The sequence below is a fragment of the Ambystoma mexicanum genome, chromosome 6q, assembly GCF_040938575.1.
Source record: "Ambystoma mexicanum isolate Mex_15411 chromosome 6q, UKY_AmexF1_1, whole genome shotgun sequence".
Classification (NCBI taxonomy): domain Eukaryota; kingdom Metazoa; phylum Chordata; class Amphibia; order Caudata; family Ambystomatidae; genus Ambystoma; species Ambystoma mexicanum.
In genome coordinates this window covers 717,893,609-717,911,256 of record NC_090937.1, presented here as the reverse complement: position 1 = coordinate 717,911,256, position 17,648 = coordinate 717,893,609, and the positions used below count along the sequence as shown (strand labels likewise).

Sequence of the window (17,648 nt, the reverse complement as noted above, 5' to 3'; positions counted from 1 at the left end):
GATTCATCCATGATTCAGTCTCCTGGTTTATAGTGCTCATACTTAGTTCTTGGCTTATTGTATGGTCTTTATTGGCTTGTACTGTACATCTCTGGACATCACGTTGACCATTATGGACTTGTGGAATACATGGTGCTCTGTACTGGTGTCTGTACTGGTGTCGGGAATCTCACTCTTTTGCAGTTGGATCCCCAGGTTCTCATACTTACCCTTTGTCACTCTCTCTGTCAGGCCTTTCCCTTAATCTCTTCTTCCACCACTTCAGGAGTTTTCACATGGGCCCGGCCATAGGCTAGTCTCTGTCCCCATTTCTATTTCTTCTTCTTGTTAATGTGCTAGCGACCTAAGGATATCAAAGCGCAACTGCAAGCTTCTTAAGAGTATGAAATGAGAGAATTGAAGAATAACTATGGTTTTAATGGATTTGCTAAACATATATATTACTAATGTTGTGCACTGCATCAGGGACCTTATGTCAATGCCAGGCAGCCTGGACAATGGATGAGTGTCCCATGGCTCTGTCTTTTGAAACTGAAATCATTGAGAGGCCTGAAGGTGTCCATTGATCCATAGCAGTTGGAGAAGATGGGGCAATCCAGGGATGGCTTTGTGGATCAATGTTCATGCTTTCAAGGGAATCTGAGTCCTCACTGAGCCTGTGAATACTCCTCCAAACCATTCTTGCTGCTACATTTTGGATCCTTTGAAGTCTGTGAAAGTTATCTTTATAAGCCCCTTAAAATAATCAAGTGTCTCGCCTATTACCTCCCATTCCCATGCTGTAGTGGTGCAATGAAGTTCAGCTAGTAATGGGTGCAGTTGTGGAAGAAGCATGAGTTATTCCTTATTACTATATATTTTGCTCCTGGGCCATTCCTCCTCCACCTTTCTCCTGTGCCCCCTTCCTCCCTTGCAGACTTTCTGTTACTCCTCACTTCCATCCTTCTTCACAGTCCCCTTTTCTCTCCTCGCTTTTCCACTATGCTCTAAACACTGCCTCTTTAGTTCTCCACCCTTGTTTTCTTTTCATCTCCTTCTCACTGTTATCTTCCTTCGACCTTGACTCTAATATCTCACTACTCTGCATCTCTCCCTGCAGTCTTCTCTCTCTTCTCCAACAGCATTTCACACACTGTCCCTCTTCTTTCCTCCCCACCTTATTACCATGCTCCATCCCTCACCTTGCTATCTGTACTCGTGACTCCCACCCCTCCCGAAAGACCTGCTCTTCTTTTATTCTTACACATTATTTGGCTTGGGATGTTTATTTTCTTTTAATGTGTTCAGGTGTGAGTGTTGTATGACCTTACGTAGTGATTTGGCACATTTCTTGTGAACTATAAACGCACCAGGTGCTAGGACTCGCCTAGCAGTTCGACACCTCTGCTCCAGCAGCCGAGGATGTATTACATCGGGCCACCATCTTGGATTATTTTTTCAGGTGGCAGATGTTAGTGTGATCGGTGTCTCCTTTCTTCTACAATCGAGTAAAGTTTCAGGTTTCTGACCAGTCAGGGTCTGCACGAGAGGGCCCATAGACTGCTGTACAAGCTATGCTCTCAGACAGCTGTCTTCAATTGAGCCTGGTGTCCCTATCTGTGCTGTGAGGTTCGCAGATTCCTGCTATGGTGTTCCGCAAACCGCATGGCTCTTTGCCCGAATGCTGTTCACCATAAAGTGGCATCTTCCTGTACCACCATGAGGTGTTACAGCCAACAGGGCTGGCTAGACACACATGCTGGTGGTGGATTGGGGATTCACTATTTTCTTCATCCAGGGCCACATTATGGAGTGTGTGGCAGTCCCTGGCCCCGAGGGCCACAACAATCATAGTTTCTAGCCTCAAAATTGGATTTGGTCAAAGGAGGTATTCACTTTCATTTAGTCATACTCTAGTCATGAGTATTTGGAGATTGTACTTTAGATATTGCTTCTAAATTGCTTCGATTGCTTTAGCACCACACACTGTGGGTAATAATGAGCAGCGCTCAGATACCTGAGGGTGCGTAGCGCTATATAAATGCTAAATTATTATTATTATTATTATCCAATCATGTAAGAGTTGGATTCTGCTCCTATCCAATCATGTAAGAGAGCCAATTCTCTGCTCAGTGGGGATCGTGGTTCTTTTTATTGGAATTGGAAATGGAACCCTGCTATCTACCCCCTTGCTGATGAGTCTGTAAAGGGATTTACAGTGCCCCTCCCAATGGGAAACAGCCAATATGGTGTTGGCCGCTGCTTTCACCAAGCTGAGACAAGGGAGCAAAGGCCTTCGCTCGTACTCTTATGATGGAGTCATTCACTGATCCCTCAAGTTCACTATTGCAGAAGCTCTTAAAGCAGGTGTTGCTGGCTCCATCCCAGCTACTCTGCTTTGTGGTGATGGCCTGCCCTTAGTTAACATTGGCCACTGGATATCTTTCTTATGTGTTTCTACAACTGCAGGTTACACAATAAGGTGAGGTACTTGTTCTTGAATATCAGAGCAGTCTTTGATTTCCAGTGGTTAGTCATGTTTCTAGCCCAATATGACACTGGGATCGTCAAAACACCTGATTATGGATTCATAAAAACACTCCAGAACCAGTGAGGCATATGTCCACTCCGTGGTCTGTGACCATTAATCTGGGGCTGCGGAAGCTGTTGCTAGCTGTGCGAGTAGGGCTGTGAGAATCAAAAAAGATGGCTCCTTCGCCGGAGATCATACATGTGGCCAGTGCCTTTCAAATCGCAACCTCATGCATAAGCAGGGGATTTCCCATCAGGTCTTTGTCGGGCAATGTCTAAGGTTTGTCATACAGTCATCCTGCTTCGGCTGCAAGGGGACCCACCACCAGGATCTGGCTGCCAGCAAGTAACTGGGATCAACCAGAAGGGTGCACCCACCATTACGACCCTAGGAATGCACAGGAAGGAAATGGCCATGTAAGGAATACTGCATAATTCGAAATTCCGTTCTTGCCCTCAAATATTTGCTGAGGTTGGCCTTGCTGGATTCAAAGGCAGAATGTTCAATTCTACAGATAAAGCATAACTGTTTGGATGTGAACTTAAGCTTGTGTTTTATAGAGTGACACATGCCCACCAGTTTGCGCTCTTGGGAAAGTGTTCACTGAGACCGAGGGAGGAATAGGAAGCGATGGGTAGGTTAAACCGACAGAGTGTCTTCTGTTGATGTCGAGCCTCCAATTTAGAATCCATGTTAAATTGCAAATGTCTTCAAAAAGCAGGCGCTTGTATACTGTAACTTCAGATCCAAGAGTCTTGATGTATATGGGTCACCACTATTCTATCTTACATTTCGAGGACTGCTTATTGTCTGTAAAGGTGAGGCACGTGCTCTGTGGCAAACGAGATGCCCATCCGTGAATACGGGGAAGATGTGTGTTGTATTGCGTATTATAGTTTCATAGACTAGTGTGAAGGTGCTTTTCCTTGCTGTAGTAACAGTGTAGAGTGAAAGCCAGGCATTGTTCGAACCTTCGATCTCCTCTGCTGGGAAGCAAAGAGGGGGGACTTGTAGAGTCTCCAAGGGTCAGGGAGCATATTTGCAGGTACGTAAAGTCCTTGTAGAAGATAGCTTGTGTGTTTACATGCCATCTGCCTGTCGAAGGGTTCTAAAGTGCTTGTTTAAATCTGGGCCCTATCTCAGGGCATGCACAGCATTGATGAGTTATACGTGTATGTGCCTGGATGGGAGACTCATATATTATGTATATTTCTGAGGAGATTAGCGTCTTCTTAGTCAAACCCTCTGTCGCAAAACATGCTTAAATAATTTAGAACCATTCATTTGCATTGAATACATTTTAATATTTGCCTTATTTTGTTTTTTGTTTTAGTTTGCAGACAGTAGGTTGTATGCCACCTCCTGTATCTTCGGCAGTAATTTTAACCAAAGCGGTTGGTGGAAATGAGGTAAGTTAAGGAACACTTTTCTCCTCCGCTTCTTCTAATGAAACGGGCAAGTTCTGGAACTTGGGGGCAGTGCAGGCATACCTAAGCAAGCTGAAGCTATGTTTTCAATCCACTTACCTGTAGCGGTCCACAGTCTTCTGAACAGAGTTTGGGAGACGACCAGAGTTTACCTGCAAATATTTATTTATTTATAGCACGCCCAAACCCATCACAGCGTTTGTTACAAGATTTCTTTCAGTTAGACAGACAGCAATAATGCTGCCATTGCAGTTTAACATGGAAGAGAAGAAGGCAAAGTAAAGAAACAGTAAGTATTACATTAAATGTTGCAGCATGGCCCATAATTTAGCATCTTCCAAACAGTGCCTCTTCCATGTTAAACTGCAATGGCAGCATTATTGCTGTCTGTCTAACTGAAAGAAATCTTGTAACAAACGCTGTGATGGGTTTGGGCGTGCTATAAATAAATAAATATTTGCAGGTAAACTCTGGTCGTCTCCCATTGTCAAACATTGGGATGTAACTGGATGCACCTCGCCCAGTCTTAAAATAACCTTCTGTCATGTTTTCTGTTGAATGCATCTTCATCTTTTGCCTGTTATAAAGATTGTTTACAACTAGGCTTATTGCACGCCGCAGTCGTTAAACTGTTACATGATTCTATCAGTCACCTTCTCGGGGTTGTCCAACTCTAGGCTTTGAGGGCCAGTACCAGCGCAGCATTCAGGATACACCTCATTAATATTCATTGTGATACATGTGCATACAGTGTTCCTAAATGTATGCACATTTCTTCTCATGAATAATAAGGGATATTCTGAAGTCCCATCAGGATTCCGGCCCTCGATGCCTGGAGCTAAACAACCCTGTGATTCCGATAACTGAGATTATGGAAAATATGTAACCATTGAATCGATGAATGCTCTAATATATAACATTTTTGGTGCTTGGGCTTCAGATGGTGTGTCTGTGCCTTCGAAAGGGCAGGTCCAGCCAGAATAATCTAGCACGTTCAGAGCGCCTTGAAGTTGTTCCGTTTCCTGAAGTATGATTCTGGATTGGAGCATCCTCCCACGAGCACATTTGAAGGATAGATTTCCTCTTGTTTATTGGCATGGTCTATGGAATGGCTCTTTGTTTATTAAGGAAAATAGTTTGCACGCAGGGTTGTCACTGCTGACGTGCAGTGGTCCTTTATTCCTGATGCCCATTTCCAGTGTGCAATGTTCCTGCTTCTGGAATTGGGACATGCTGGCGCTTTGTTGTTGGGGTGTTGGCTTCCTGGGTAGAGATTCACATTTATCACAGTGGCCTGTTACTGCTAGATTTCCATCTGTCTGAGTTGACCTGGGCCAGTCTTCTCCTAATTGCCTAAACTTTGACTATGTGCTTCTTCATCATAGTTGTGCCCCTGGTCGGTGTCACATGTTTAGAGATGGTGGCCCCATGTGGTGCTTTTGCACTCGAGCCATTGTAGCATGGTTTGTCTCATCTGGATTGCTTTCGTGCTGCTGTGCCGGATAGGGTTCTATGTGATTAAATCCTTATATTTTTGAAGGTTCCAGATTTTGCTCCTTTTTTCTTTTTCCTGTTGTGGGGGATCCTCAGCCTTCTTGCCCCATGATTTTTTTCTCGCTCTTTCTCTCTTTCTCTCTCTTTCTCTCTCTTTCTCTCTCTTTCTCTCTCTCTCTCTCTCTCTCTCTCTCTCTCTCTCTCTCTCCCTCTTTCTCTCTCTCTCTCTCTCTCTCTCTCTCTCTCTCTCTCTCTCTCTCTCTCTTCTCCCCCCACACCCAACTGTGTATGTATGACAGTGCGTAAACCAAACATGCAATCAAAATATATAACTATTTCATCACTGCACACTGCCTGGTAGTCCAGATGAAAATAGATCTGCCGCCTGCTCTGTTTTTAATGTAATCCTTTAATATAGAAGTGCCTCTGGCATTATCAAAGCAATGGAATTTCAGGATGTTGGCAAGTCTTTGCTTCTATGGTGCAAGAGCTAAAACTGCAGCGGTGCAGTACTGTGCTCAGGTCCACCATTTAAGGTGAGTAGGTGGATTAGAAGTGAGACCCAGGCGAACAAAATGGCATTCTCTTCAGGGTAAGATTTCACCAGATGCCAGATTTCCTATCGCCTTCAACACAGGTTGCACACACTACTTTCGACTGATGTGAAGTACTGCAAATGGCATCAGCAGCTTCGCACCTCTACCATGTTGTGCCGCGTGAGATCTCTGCATGAGGGCTATGTCAGAACTCTTGGGCACTGTCCAGAATATCACTAGAATCCATCCGTGTTTCCATTGTTGTGTGACACATTTGACCATTGGCGTTGTTAAATCGGCTAGATTGGAGGATGGCCTGTGGTTTGTCAGTAGTTGTGGTAAAGAATGATTTTCATGTACTGCTGCAGTTGGTACAGTGCGTCTCTGCTGTAATGTAGCGTGCAGAATGTGTACAGTGGAGGGATTGGAGGCACTGAAACGGATGATGGGGTAGAATCTGTGGTGTCAGTCGCAAACTGTATGCTGAAAGTTAGAGGGGAGTCAGAATTACATACTGGAAAGGCCTTATTTTAGACTTCATGAGACTGCCCACCATGTGTTAGTGTAACCTCATGTGTTAGGCTGCAATGAAATGTTTCTTCTAATAGCTCACATTCTTTGATTCATTTGTGAAGAATTGTGATTGCTGTATGATAGGTCTTGCAGTTTGCTGTCATTTCAAATTTGTTAGTAGGCATAGACTGTGCCCAATATTTGAAATAATTCAAATGTACCTCTCTATTAGAATGGCTAGGACCGCCACAGTGTTCTTTCAGCACAGAGTGAAGGAGAATGTTCAATCTGAGCAGTCTATGTAAAACACTGAGGCCGATCTTGGGATGGGGTGAATACTGCCTTCTGTAGGGAAATATTTTGCAATTTAGTGACCCAGGCAGTGAAGTGTAGGCAATAGGGTCCAAGAGCTAAAGCTGGAGCCTACTGGTAAGGAATGGAGTATGCAGATAAATGAAGGTTTCTAAGAATTAAGGTTTTTGTAAAGAGGCATTTTCAGAAATCTGCGCTGGTGTATGGTTCTGAGAGGCCTATAAGGCCTAGACTAAGGAGATCAGGTGTTTAATGCATGGGTACAATCAATAACGATTGAAGATAGTCAATTTATAGAGGTCCACAGATGTATAATAATATACTATGTATTAGGCCAAAACCCGCGCAGGTAAAAATCAAGGATATTATATATCACACACTCTGTTATCTATGCATAAGTACACAATAAGGCTGATCAAAAGGGTATTCCGCAACACTTTGCAATTACAAACAGTTCTAAACAATAATGCAAAGCAGTACCACAGCTGTTTTAAGTAAAGTGAAGGGAGCAAAAGTGGCCAGACAAGTGTAAACTATATGCCTTCCATTTACAAGGCAGTTTAGACTTGAGCAATTCTTTCCTAGACAGGTTAAAAAAAGTCTCAGTGGTCTAAAGTGATTTTAAAGCAATACGTTCACATGTATTTTTATTTATTTATTTTACATTTTTAAAGCGCTCACACAGCATCGAGGCTCTGTTAGTTTTAGTTGCGTAATTGTTTTTTTTTGTATGTCTTAGTTGCGTATTTATAACACGCTTAAACACCCAGAGGTTTCTAAGCGCGGACCCGGGATTCGAACCTGTGTTGCTTCGTGACGTCTTGCTTCCAAAGCGTGCACGTTGCCCCTGAGCTATCCTCCCGGGACGAACTGTACTCGGATAGGGGTTAAGGAAGTCACAAAGTCCCCCTTTACTAAGACTTTGCCAAAACAAACACGTACATTCTTTAAAAAGTAAAAGCACTTTTATACAAAATGAGTTGCACAAAAGAAAAGGGGCGTTTTGCAATGCCTGCATATTGAGGGGTCTCAAGTAAGGAATTCTCATCCAGGACTCCATTGCCCATGACAATGTAAGGGTAGTGTTAGGTATTGGACGATATGCCTCTTGAATCTTCTAGAATCAGGGGGATAGAGTGATATGTAGACTCAGCCCCTGAGCCCTCGTGCTCAATACTACCACCTCCTGCTAAGTAAGAATTGTTGGAGCCAACTACTCAGGCCTTAGTTCTGGGTGAAGGTGGTCCAGGGGTTGCAGGTTCAGTGGCTGAAGTTGGTGTTTCGTCTGGGTCTGTCTAGTAGCAGATACAATCGCCCAAAGCAGATACAGGTTCAGAGGATCACCAGCTGGGCAGGACACGCACAACTGGATGAGCTTGGCTATTCCCATGATGGATGACCCCCAGGAAACTGCAGGCCTGGTCAGCTGGACAACACACCCTGGTCAATGTCAGGCAGGCTTGGATTTTGGTGGTGATAAAATGCAGGCTCCAGACAGTCCCCCGCCTCTTCACAGTAGGCAGCAGCTGCCACGGGTGAAGAGGTTCCTCGCCACAATTCCCTCTTACGCTGAGAAGGTGCAGTGTTGATGCTGCTCTGATGGATGGTCGGTTCCAAGGATGCTCCTGGGACACTTCTAAAGTCTACAGATAGCAGAGCAGCAGTACAGGGCACAAGTCTGGTTAGGCCAACCAGTCTACAAGAGGAAGGCACCAGTAAAGGTATTCCTTGGTCGTTGAAGATGGTCCAGAGGATCCCTGGTCGCTGGATTTGGCAGTGCCGTCTTCCTCAGCAGCAGACCTTTGACTCTGCAGTGTCTTCTTTCTTAGTGAGCTTGCTTCCAGTGGGAAACATTCAGAATTTCTCCAGAGCCTTTCTTCTCCAAAATGCAGGCTGGGCGGCTGCCCCAGTACACCAGTGGGAAGGCTTGGATCATTCAAACAGGTGGAAGCTGTCCAATCATGGACGGCCACCTGCTGTTTATCTGCCTAGCATCAGACCACCCCAATTTCAACCATTTCCAGTCACGTAAAGCACTACTTCTTACCAAAAATACTAGTATAAAGAAGGCGCAGTTAATCTCTATGAAATCTCCTAAACCTTGCCTTTTATGATTATGGATGGCCTGGAAAGTCTCTCTTTTTCTTGGAACCAAACTGTGACACTGTTATATCAAACAATCTCAAGAGTTACGATAACAGGAGCAGGAAGCCAAATTAGATCTTCTCAGAATGTAGTTTACCTGAATATATAGTGCATCCTAGCAGCCCACATAGTTGCACACGAAGAGGTAAAATATTATACCAATGAAACTCTTGTATATAAACTCGCTTTAGAATGATTGACTTTAAGGTGAGCTGGAAAGAAGACGCTAGGGCTATTTTCTCCCTAGAGGGAGTACAGAAAATGCATTTAAAACATCTCCCCAAGGAGAGGAAAGATTGAGTCATACGTTTGTGAGATTAGAAAGACTAAGAAAAAAATCACATTTTGGGAGAAATCAACACTGGAAAAATATCGACAACCTGATGGAATACTGAGGGGATGGTTCATCTTATAAGCACAATTGTGTTGCAAATTAAGACATCGCATCAGTTTTATATTTCTCTGATCATAGAATTTGATGCATCACCTGATAATCATAAAATGGTAATTAATACTTCTTACCAGAAATACAGTATAAACGAGGCACAATGAATCTCTAAGAACACCCCTAAACTTTACTAATCAGACCACCCTTCATAATGCTTCTTGCTAGAAAAGCCTAGTGCACACTTGTGACTTTGAGGAGCTTGTCCACTGACACGTCTCAGCAGCTGCCTTGTCGTTTGGCAATATGGCAGTCACAAAGTGACATGTGCAATCCTGTCAGCAACTGTTAGACCTGAAGGTCTAGCAACCAGGATCTGCCTTCAACCGTAGGTAGTCCTGGATCTAAATTAAATTAGATAATTGTGGCCCCCAGGAACTGGCAACAAATGACAAATCTAAATATAAGCCATGTCTGGTTTTGACATGATTGTCTCTGGGACTCCACAATTATAATGGCCAAAAACCTATTGATGTCATTTATTATCACCTTGGTAACTTTTAACCTTCCTGATCGGGGGCGTCTTATTCCCTGTCTGGAGCAGAGCTTTGCCCAAAACAAGCCTTATGTGTTCAGTCCCCGCAAAAGACTTTGCCTTCCCTCTCAAAGAGATGTCACTTTGCAGGAAGACCGGAATTGCGCCAGGGAGCAGGCAGTGGTCAAGTGCATCAAAGGGTAGGCCAAACAGAATCACACCACAGTGCTTATTAACAGACACCCGTTGATGTAGGCAGACAGCGGAAAGGGCCAGAGACTCACTTTGCTTGCTTTATTTATATGTGGCAAAAAAGGAACAAAACGACGAATACATTAATTGATGTTGCATTTTTGTTGTCTAATAGAGGGATTGCGATGAACTGAACATTAGCCTTAGGAAAGCCAATTCCACAGACAGTACACGTTATGGAGCAGGTGAAGAATCAACTCAAACACACCATGCTAGCAACTGCCTTAGCCAGATACATTGGCATTGATATTAAGAAGAAATATCACACATCCCCAAATGACCCAATAATTGTTGGAGGCCACTCCTCATTAGGGTTCATGATCTTTAGAATAGCTGCAAAAGATGAACACCAGCATCAACTTCAAAGTCTTCACATAACGGGGACTGCAAGCTAATACCTTCAGTCTACCCACTTCCTTAATCGGGTACTGCTTGCTAGTCTATGCAAAGCATGTTATGTTGTTGTGATTTAGACAGCGCGCCGCTGCCACTTTCATGGTCTCCAGGCACCCAGGCGGATCTGAAAAGGAAGGAGGGCTGGGGGGCCTTAGTGGGATTGAGAGGGAAAAGCACAAGCGCTTTGGTGTTCTGTTGGTAGCTTCAGTTCAGTCAGACTGTTCCCTTTGTGCTGGTTTGGTTCTAATTAGTAGAGGTTATGTGCGATTTGGTGTAATAGTGTGTATGGGGTGATTTGTGTGCGATTGGTTTAGTTTTCTGTTGGGTGTTGTGGAGGTTTGTTGTTTTTTTCCTTCACTGGAGGTGCAGTGTTTGAGGGGGAGTATGCAGAATATTAGAGTTTAGCAGAGTTAGTGGGGCATCATCTGTCTTTTTGTGCCAAGGTGTTGCTCTGTCTGAGTTGTTGTATGGTGATTTGTAATAGAGTACTTCTTTGAGTCGCCCTGTTTTGGTTCATCAGGTCTTGATTGTTTTTAGTGTTTCTATTGCAATGTGTTGGCAGTTTCCCATTTAGCTCGGTGAGTTAAAGAGCTGTGTTTTTAGCAATGTTTAGCAATTTTCTGAACTTTAGGTGATTTTCTGTTCATATTTACTTTGGGATCAAGTTCTAAAGTTTTGCCACGATGCAGGAGAATGCTGTTCCACCAAATGTTTGCTTTGAGTATTGCTTAGGTTCGAGGTGAATGTTGTTTCTGTTTGTAGATTGACATTGTTCCCTGTATGAATTCGCTCCTTGGCTGTGTATGTCATGATCCATAGAACGCGTCCCTTTTGGACTTCCTGGTCTCTGTCACAACGGGGCTTGCACTCCTTGGTACTTCCAACATGGCCGTCTAACGTGGTACGCTCTCCACCAGCCTCCACGTCAGACTTAGCTCATTCTACAAAGAGACCATGCCCCCGCGGCCCCAGGCGTCTCAACGCTACTGCTTGCAGTGGCTAGACGTGTGCTCCGTAGTTCGCTGTAACTAATCTCTTGTTTCCTGGTTTCCGGACCTTTGATTTCCCCTTCTTCCCTTCCTCCCTCCTTACTCTGCCTTGATTCCCGGGTCTCGTGTACCGCCTCCGAGTACACCTCCCTCGTTTCCTGGAGTTCCCGGAGACTGAGTACCCCTGGACACTGAACGCTGAACGCATGCTGGAACCAGAAGAGGCTTGCGCAGGCTTGTACAAAAGCTGATCCGTATGCAAGAAGGCTCCTTCCAAGAATTACTGCAAGGATCGAACTCAGGTGAGAAAGGGGGAAATCCGTGACAGATTGAGACGCCAAACGACCAAAGCTGAGTCGGACATGGAGGCGGCCGTTCAGGATCTCATGCGTCGCATGCAAGAATTAACGACCAAGGTGCAGAATATGAAAGCGTAAAATGCCGCATTAAAACAATTAGTTTTGTCCCGTGATTCCGCTACAAAGGAAAGCGTACTACTGGGCGGCATTGTAGATAAATACGATGGGTCTGCAAAAACCCTTCGTGGATACCTTGACTCCTCTTTAGTCCACTTTACCTTTAAGCCCTACTATTTGTCTACCCCCAGGGCTAAGGTGGGCATTATAATTTCGCACCTCTCCGGAAATGCACTAACCTGGGCCACACCTTTAGTCAATTCTGGAGATGCCCTCCTGGATGATTAGGACAGATTTATACAGGCCCTTAAGACCATGTTTGACCACCCAGAACAGGGCTTTAGCGCCCAGGAACGTCTACTTGATTTCCAGCAAGGTTCCCAGGACATGCTTCCATATGTAACACGATTTAAACAATTGGCTAAAGAAGTGGATTGGTCCTCAGAAGCATGCTTTACTGTTTTCCGAAGGGGGCTAAATGAAGACAAAGATGAACTAGCCAGAGTGGCTCGCCCAAGTTCATTCCAGGCCCTTATGGATCTCGCTATGCAGATAGACTTTCGGATCCAGGAAAGGAAGGCAGAGAAGAAGAAAACCAAGATGCCCTTCCAGAAGGTTTCCATTGAGACCTCCTCGAAGTCTGACCCTACTCCTGCCTCTGTTAACGATCCAGAACACATGCAATTAGGGGCTTTCCGTGGACCCATATCCCTGCAAGAAAGGATGCGAAGGATCCACACGGGGTTATGTATGTATTGTGCCTCGGATAAACATCTAGTTGGTGTCCTCTAGCCCCTCCACGGCATTCGGGAAACGCCATACACAATAGGGCAAAAAATACAGTAGAACAAGCAAACACTGACCAGAGCTTTGGTATTAAAAGTATATAATTATTTATTTAAAACACATTTATGAAAATACACTGGCACTAATATATCAAGCAAGTTCAAACAGTCACTATAAGTATGTACACCTCCCTAGTTAATTATTCGACAAGTCTAGGTCAAGACACCACTTATAAGAGGTGAGCGCGTAATCTTAGATGGCACTCCAATAATTTGTTAAAAAGGGAGAGAAAAGGCAGAGTATGGAAATAACACAGTACCAACACTTTTAAGAACTCCCAGCAAGGCAGGAAAGGCAGGGTCTACTGTAGAGCCAAAGTTCATAGGCCAGGCCCACTCTTAGAGAGAGCAAGGCTGAATGTGCCCAAGATCACACAGTGGAAATGCACTCAAAGTCTTTGCAGAAATTGTCAAAAGAGGTTGGATCACTTCAGAAAGATAAAGTCAGAAGGTTTGGAGGCCAACCAGGTTGGAAAGTCAAGGATTTATGGCACACCTTGGACAGTCCGTTTCAAGGGCGGCCAGACGGGACACAGTACCTGAAATGGTGAGAAAGCTCCAGTGGAGGCAGTTGTTCCGGGCAGCGGGTGCAAGTCGTGGCTTCGAACAGAAGAAGAGATGATCTCGACGAGGGAGAAAGCTGGAGGTCATTGCACTGCCAGGGAAGAAACCAGCCGTGGAGTTCCCGATTAAAAGGTACGACTTTTTTATTCGCGGTCAGTGGTGAAGCGTGGCTATCTGGCCGCCAGGGGGCTTGGCACGGGCGATTCGACCGCGAGACATCCTGGAAGGTGAAAAAGGTGAACTGGTTGCTCCCACCAGCTCAAAGGGAAGAAGACTCTCCTGGAAGAAGATCTCCTCTGTCGTCGGGGAAGTGGTGAGTTCGTACATCAGGGCTCCACCGGTGGTGTCGTTGTTGTAGATGGCTCAGCTTCTCCCCTCTTCGGATTCTTTAGGTCCTGTGGCGACTTCTGAAGTTCCAGTCCCCAAAGCACTGCTTTTATGCAGAAAAAACCCCATTCAACAGCCTAGCTGTCACTCAACCATGCTAAGTGGTGAGCCGGGCGGCTCACCACTGGGCCAATCACACAAGAGTGCGACTTGAGTTACCAAGGCAACTCAGTCCAGGGTGCCTAATCCACCTCCCACACATCCTGTAGACCCCAGACAGAGTGGCACCATTGGAGGGCTTCTGTGCAGAAGCCCGCCAAAAAGTGGAACAAAGGGCTCGACTTGGGTTAGAGTTTCAGAGGCGAACACAAACGCCATTTTAAAACCGAGTCCTGGCAAAAAGACCCAACCGGGGAATTAATATTAAATAAATAACCCGGCGGTATCTTTAACATTGCACCAAAAAGTGGTGCGTTTAAAATCAATGGGAAAATCCCATAAGAAATATTCCGGTGGAATATTTCGCATGGTAACCACTGCCACCAGCCAGAAACTCGACAAGGGGGGACTGGACAGTGCCCCCTTGGAAAACAGACCCAGGGGCAATCAAATTACCCCTACCAGTACTTCCACAATATGATGGTTTGTACTGGTTCTGTTCATAATTTGAGACTAGTAAAGCCAATGGTGACTTTACATGCCCTGGGAGACAGTAGTCAGTCCCAGGGTATGGAGTCTGTTTGGGGGTCACTATGACACCCCTGTGTTACTGCACTGTGTGTGCTGTGTAACACACATACCAAAAACACATGAAGCCCTATGGAATAAAAGACCCCATAGCCCATAAAACACATTCACAGTCAAATGACATTCTCAAATCATGCCTAAGAGTGGGAGAAAAAGAGGCTCACTCTTAGCAGGAGAAAAAATAAACCCCAAAAATCCAGCAAAGCTGCTGGGGCACTCACTAGGTTTGGGAAATTAGCCTTAACAGAGAATTCTCCCTAACAGGGAAGAATCGATGGAATCTTAGAACAAGTGACGGGTACCTGTTTAAGAATAATGGCCTGGTCATTCCCACACAGAGACTACAACAACGGATTATTAACCTCTGTCACAATACCCTTCACTCTGGACATCGTGGCGGCACCAACACCCTCCGTCTCATACAAAGACAATTTTGGTGGCCTAAAATGAAAATTGACGTTCAACGGTACATTCAAGCCTGTGCAGTCTGCAATCAAAACAAGCATGATAACAAGAAACCGGCAGGTCTCCTACTTCAACCTACGCTACCGTCTAGGCACTGGGAATTCATCGCTACAGACTTTATTGTGGAATTACCACCATCCAGAGGTTACACGACTATCATGGTCACCATTGATTTATTCACCCACATGGCTCATTTTACACCATTGTACAAATTGCTATCTTCCTCAGAACTCTCTGGCATCTTCCTGGAACACATATTTCGACTTCATGGACTCCCTTCCAAGATCATATCAGACAGGGGACCTCAATACATCTCTCAATTCTGGAAACACTTATGCTGTATTCTAGGAATCCAACGTGCCCTCTCTTCAGGTTATCCACAGACTACCGGAGCTACCGAACGTGTGAACCAGACCCTGGAGCAATATTTTCGTTGTTTCGCCACCAAGGTACAGGACGACTGGTCACTCTTAATACCTGTGGCTGAATTCGCCTACAACAATTGTGATCACTCGGCAGTCAAGACAAGCCCTTTTTTTTGCAGGCAAGGATTCCACCCTTCGGTTCTACCTTCCATTCTCCCACATCCGACATCAGTACCAATAGTTGACTCCTGGATTGAAACCCTCATCAAAGTACACAAGGAAGCCAAAGAACACTTAGAAAAGGCCCAAACTCACACCAAGCTTTATGTGGACTCCAAAAGAAGACCAGGACCTTCTTATGCAGTCGGTGATAAGGTCTGGTTGTCCTCGAAACTACTGCCTCGACATTTACGACCAAACAAACTGGCTCCCTGGTACTATGGCCCTTTTTCCATAAAGGAAATCATAAACCCAGTGACATTCCGGCTCAAATTGCCTGACTCATGGAAGAAGATTCATCCAGTTTTTCACACTTCTTTATTTAAACCTTACGTCCAGTCCTCCCGGAAGTCCTTCAGACCCAACCCCGTGGTTGTGGACGACCAGCTGGAATATGAAGTATCCAGAATATGCGACTCCAGGTATAAACGGGGTCAATTAATACCTGGTTGAGTGGAAAGGATATCCTCTTAGTGAAAGAAACTGGGAACCATTTTCAAATCTGAATACCCCTCGATTGCTAAGAAGATATCATCTCATACACCCGGGCAAACCTGGTGGGACAGGTTTTCGGAGGAGGCATGCTGTCATGATCCATAGAACGCATCCTTTTTGGACTTCCTGGTCTCTGTCACAACTGGGCTTGCACTCCTTGGTACTTCCAACATGGCTGTCTAACGTGGTACGCTCTCCACCAGCCTCCACGTCAGACGTAGCTCATTCTACAAAGAGACCACGCCCCCGCACGTCTCAACGCTACCGCTTGCAGTGACTAGACGTGTGCTCCGTAGTTCGCGGTAACTAATCTCTTGTTTCCTGGTTCCCAGACCCTCGATTTCCCCCTCTTCCCTCCTTACTCAGCCTTGATTCCCGGATCTCGTGTACCGCCTCCAAGTACACCTCCCTCGTTTCCTGGACTTCCCGGAGACTCTGAGTACCCCTGGACGCTGAACGCGCGCTGGAACCAGAAGAGGCTCGCGCGGGCTTGTACAAACCCTATCTGTACGCAAGAAGGCTCCTTCCAAGAATTCCTGCAAGGATCGAACTCAGGTGAGAAAGGGGGAAATCTGTGACCGTGTACTGCTGTGTGGTATGCAGAGTGTTTTGAAGGAAATTCGTTTTTTTGACTGTTGGCCAACGTATGGTGTTCAGTGCTGGTCTGATGTGTTCTCTTTTTGTGAGTCTGAGGAGTAGTCTTGCTGCTGCTTTCTTTATTTGTTGTAGTTTTTCGGTAAGGTAGTCTGGCATTCCTAGATATGCTATTGGCATAGTCTATTCTTGACATGACGAGAGAGATGACAGTGTTCTATGTGGGAAGGTGAAAAAGAGTAGTAACCTCTCAATTGTGGGTAGATTGAAGAAGCACTTCTTTACTACTGCACTGACTTGCGGTTCAAGGGGTAAGTCTTTGTCCATTAATAGGCTGAGATTTGTAACCACTTTGGATGGTTCCAATTGGTTTCCCATTTCATTAGGCCATGGAATGTGGTGTTGGTTTGATCATGATCATGGTTTCTGTTTTGTCTGTGTTGGGTTTAAGGTTCTATTGTGCATTTTAGGTGCAATGCATTGCCCACCCTCCGAGGCACAGATGAGTGCAATGCTTGATCCACGGTCAGGAGTCTTAACGTGTGCAAGATACTGGAATCCCTTCTTGAGTCCTCCTTATGGGGTTGACGACACCCCCGTCAGTGTTTGAGGTTGCAGAGCGCAGTAGATGGAGGAGAGACGAGGCAGGTAGCTGAGAGAGGGGCAAATTGGGAGTGGTGGGGGGAGAGTGCGGTGCGTGGCTGCTGGGTGTAGCTGCTGTGAGAGAGGAGGGGGAGTGGGCACCAGGACTGGGAGGGGGATAGGCAGTGGGATGGAACAGCCAGTTCAGACTATGGTCTTAAGAAGGCAAACATTTCTTTGAATTGCTGTTCATCTGTAAGATTTGTTGTGCACTGTAACTCACCGACCCAGAATAATTCTACTTCTGTGAAAACCAAAGGCATTAATGACTTAATATACCTTATAATATGCAATTTCTAAGGTACATAATATATATAATATATAATATGTATTAAATTTGTTCGTTAAGGGCATCATTTCACTTCTGTAATTTTCTTTAGTTGTTTCAAGGCAGCAGAGCTCAGCTCAGACTGCTCACTCTGTGTGGCTTCCCTCTGATAAATCTCTCCATAATACCTGGAATATCAGCAGGG

At 45.1% G+C, this 17,648-nt stretch overlaps 1 protein-coding gene across 3 annotated transcripts in view; it reads left to right on the top strand.

Annotated features, from left to right (window-relative positions):
• The window catches only part of SLC10A7 (solute carrier family 10 member 7), a 1,071,777-nt gene that overhangs the window by 206,122 nt on the left and 848,007 nt on the right, over nucleotides 1-17,648 (top strand). For all 3 annotated transcript variants that reach the window (XM_069631237.1, XM_069631239.1, XM_069631238.1), the window contains exon 4: nucleotides 3,846-3,921. In XM_069631237.1, the coding sequence (XP_069487338.1) occupies nucleotides 3,846-3,921 (76 nt within the window). The remainder of the gene's footprint in view (nucleotides 1-3,845; nucleotides 3,922-17,648) is intronic.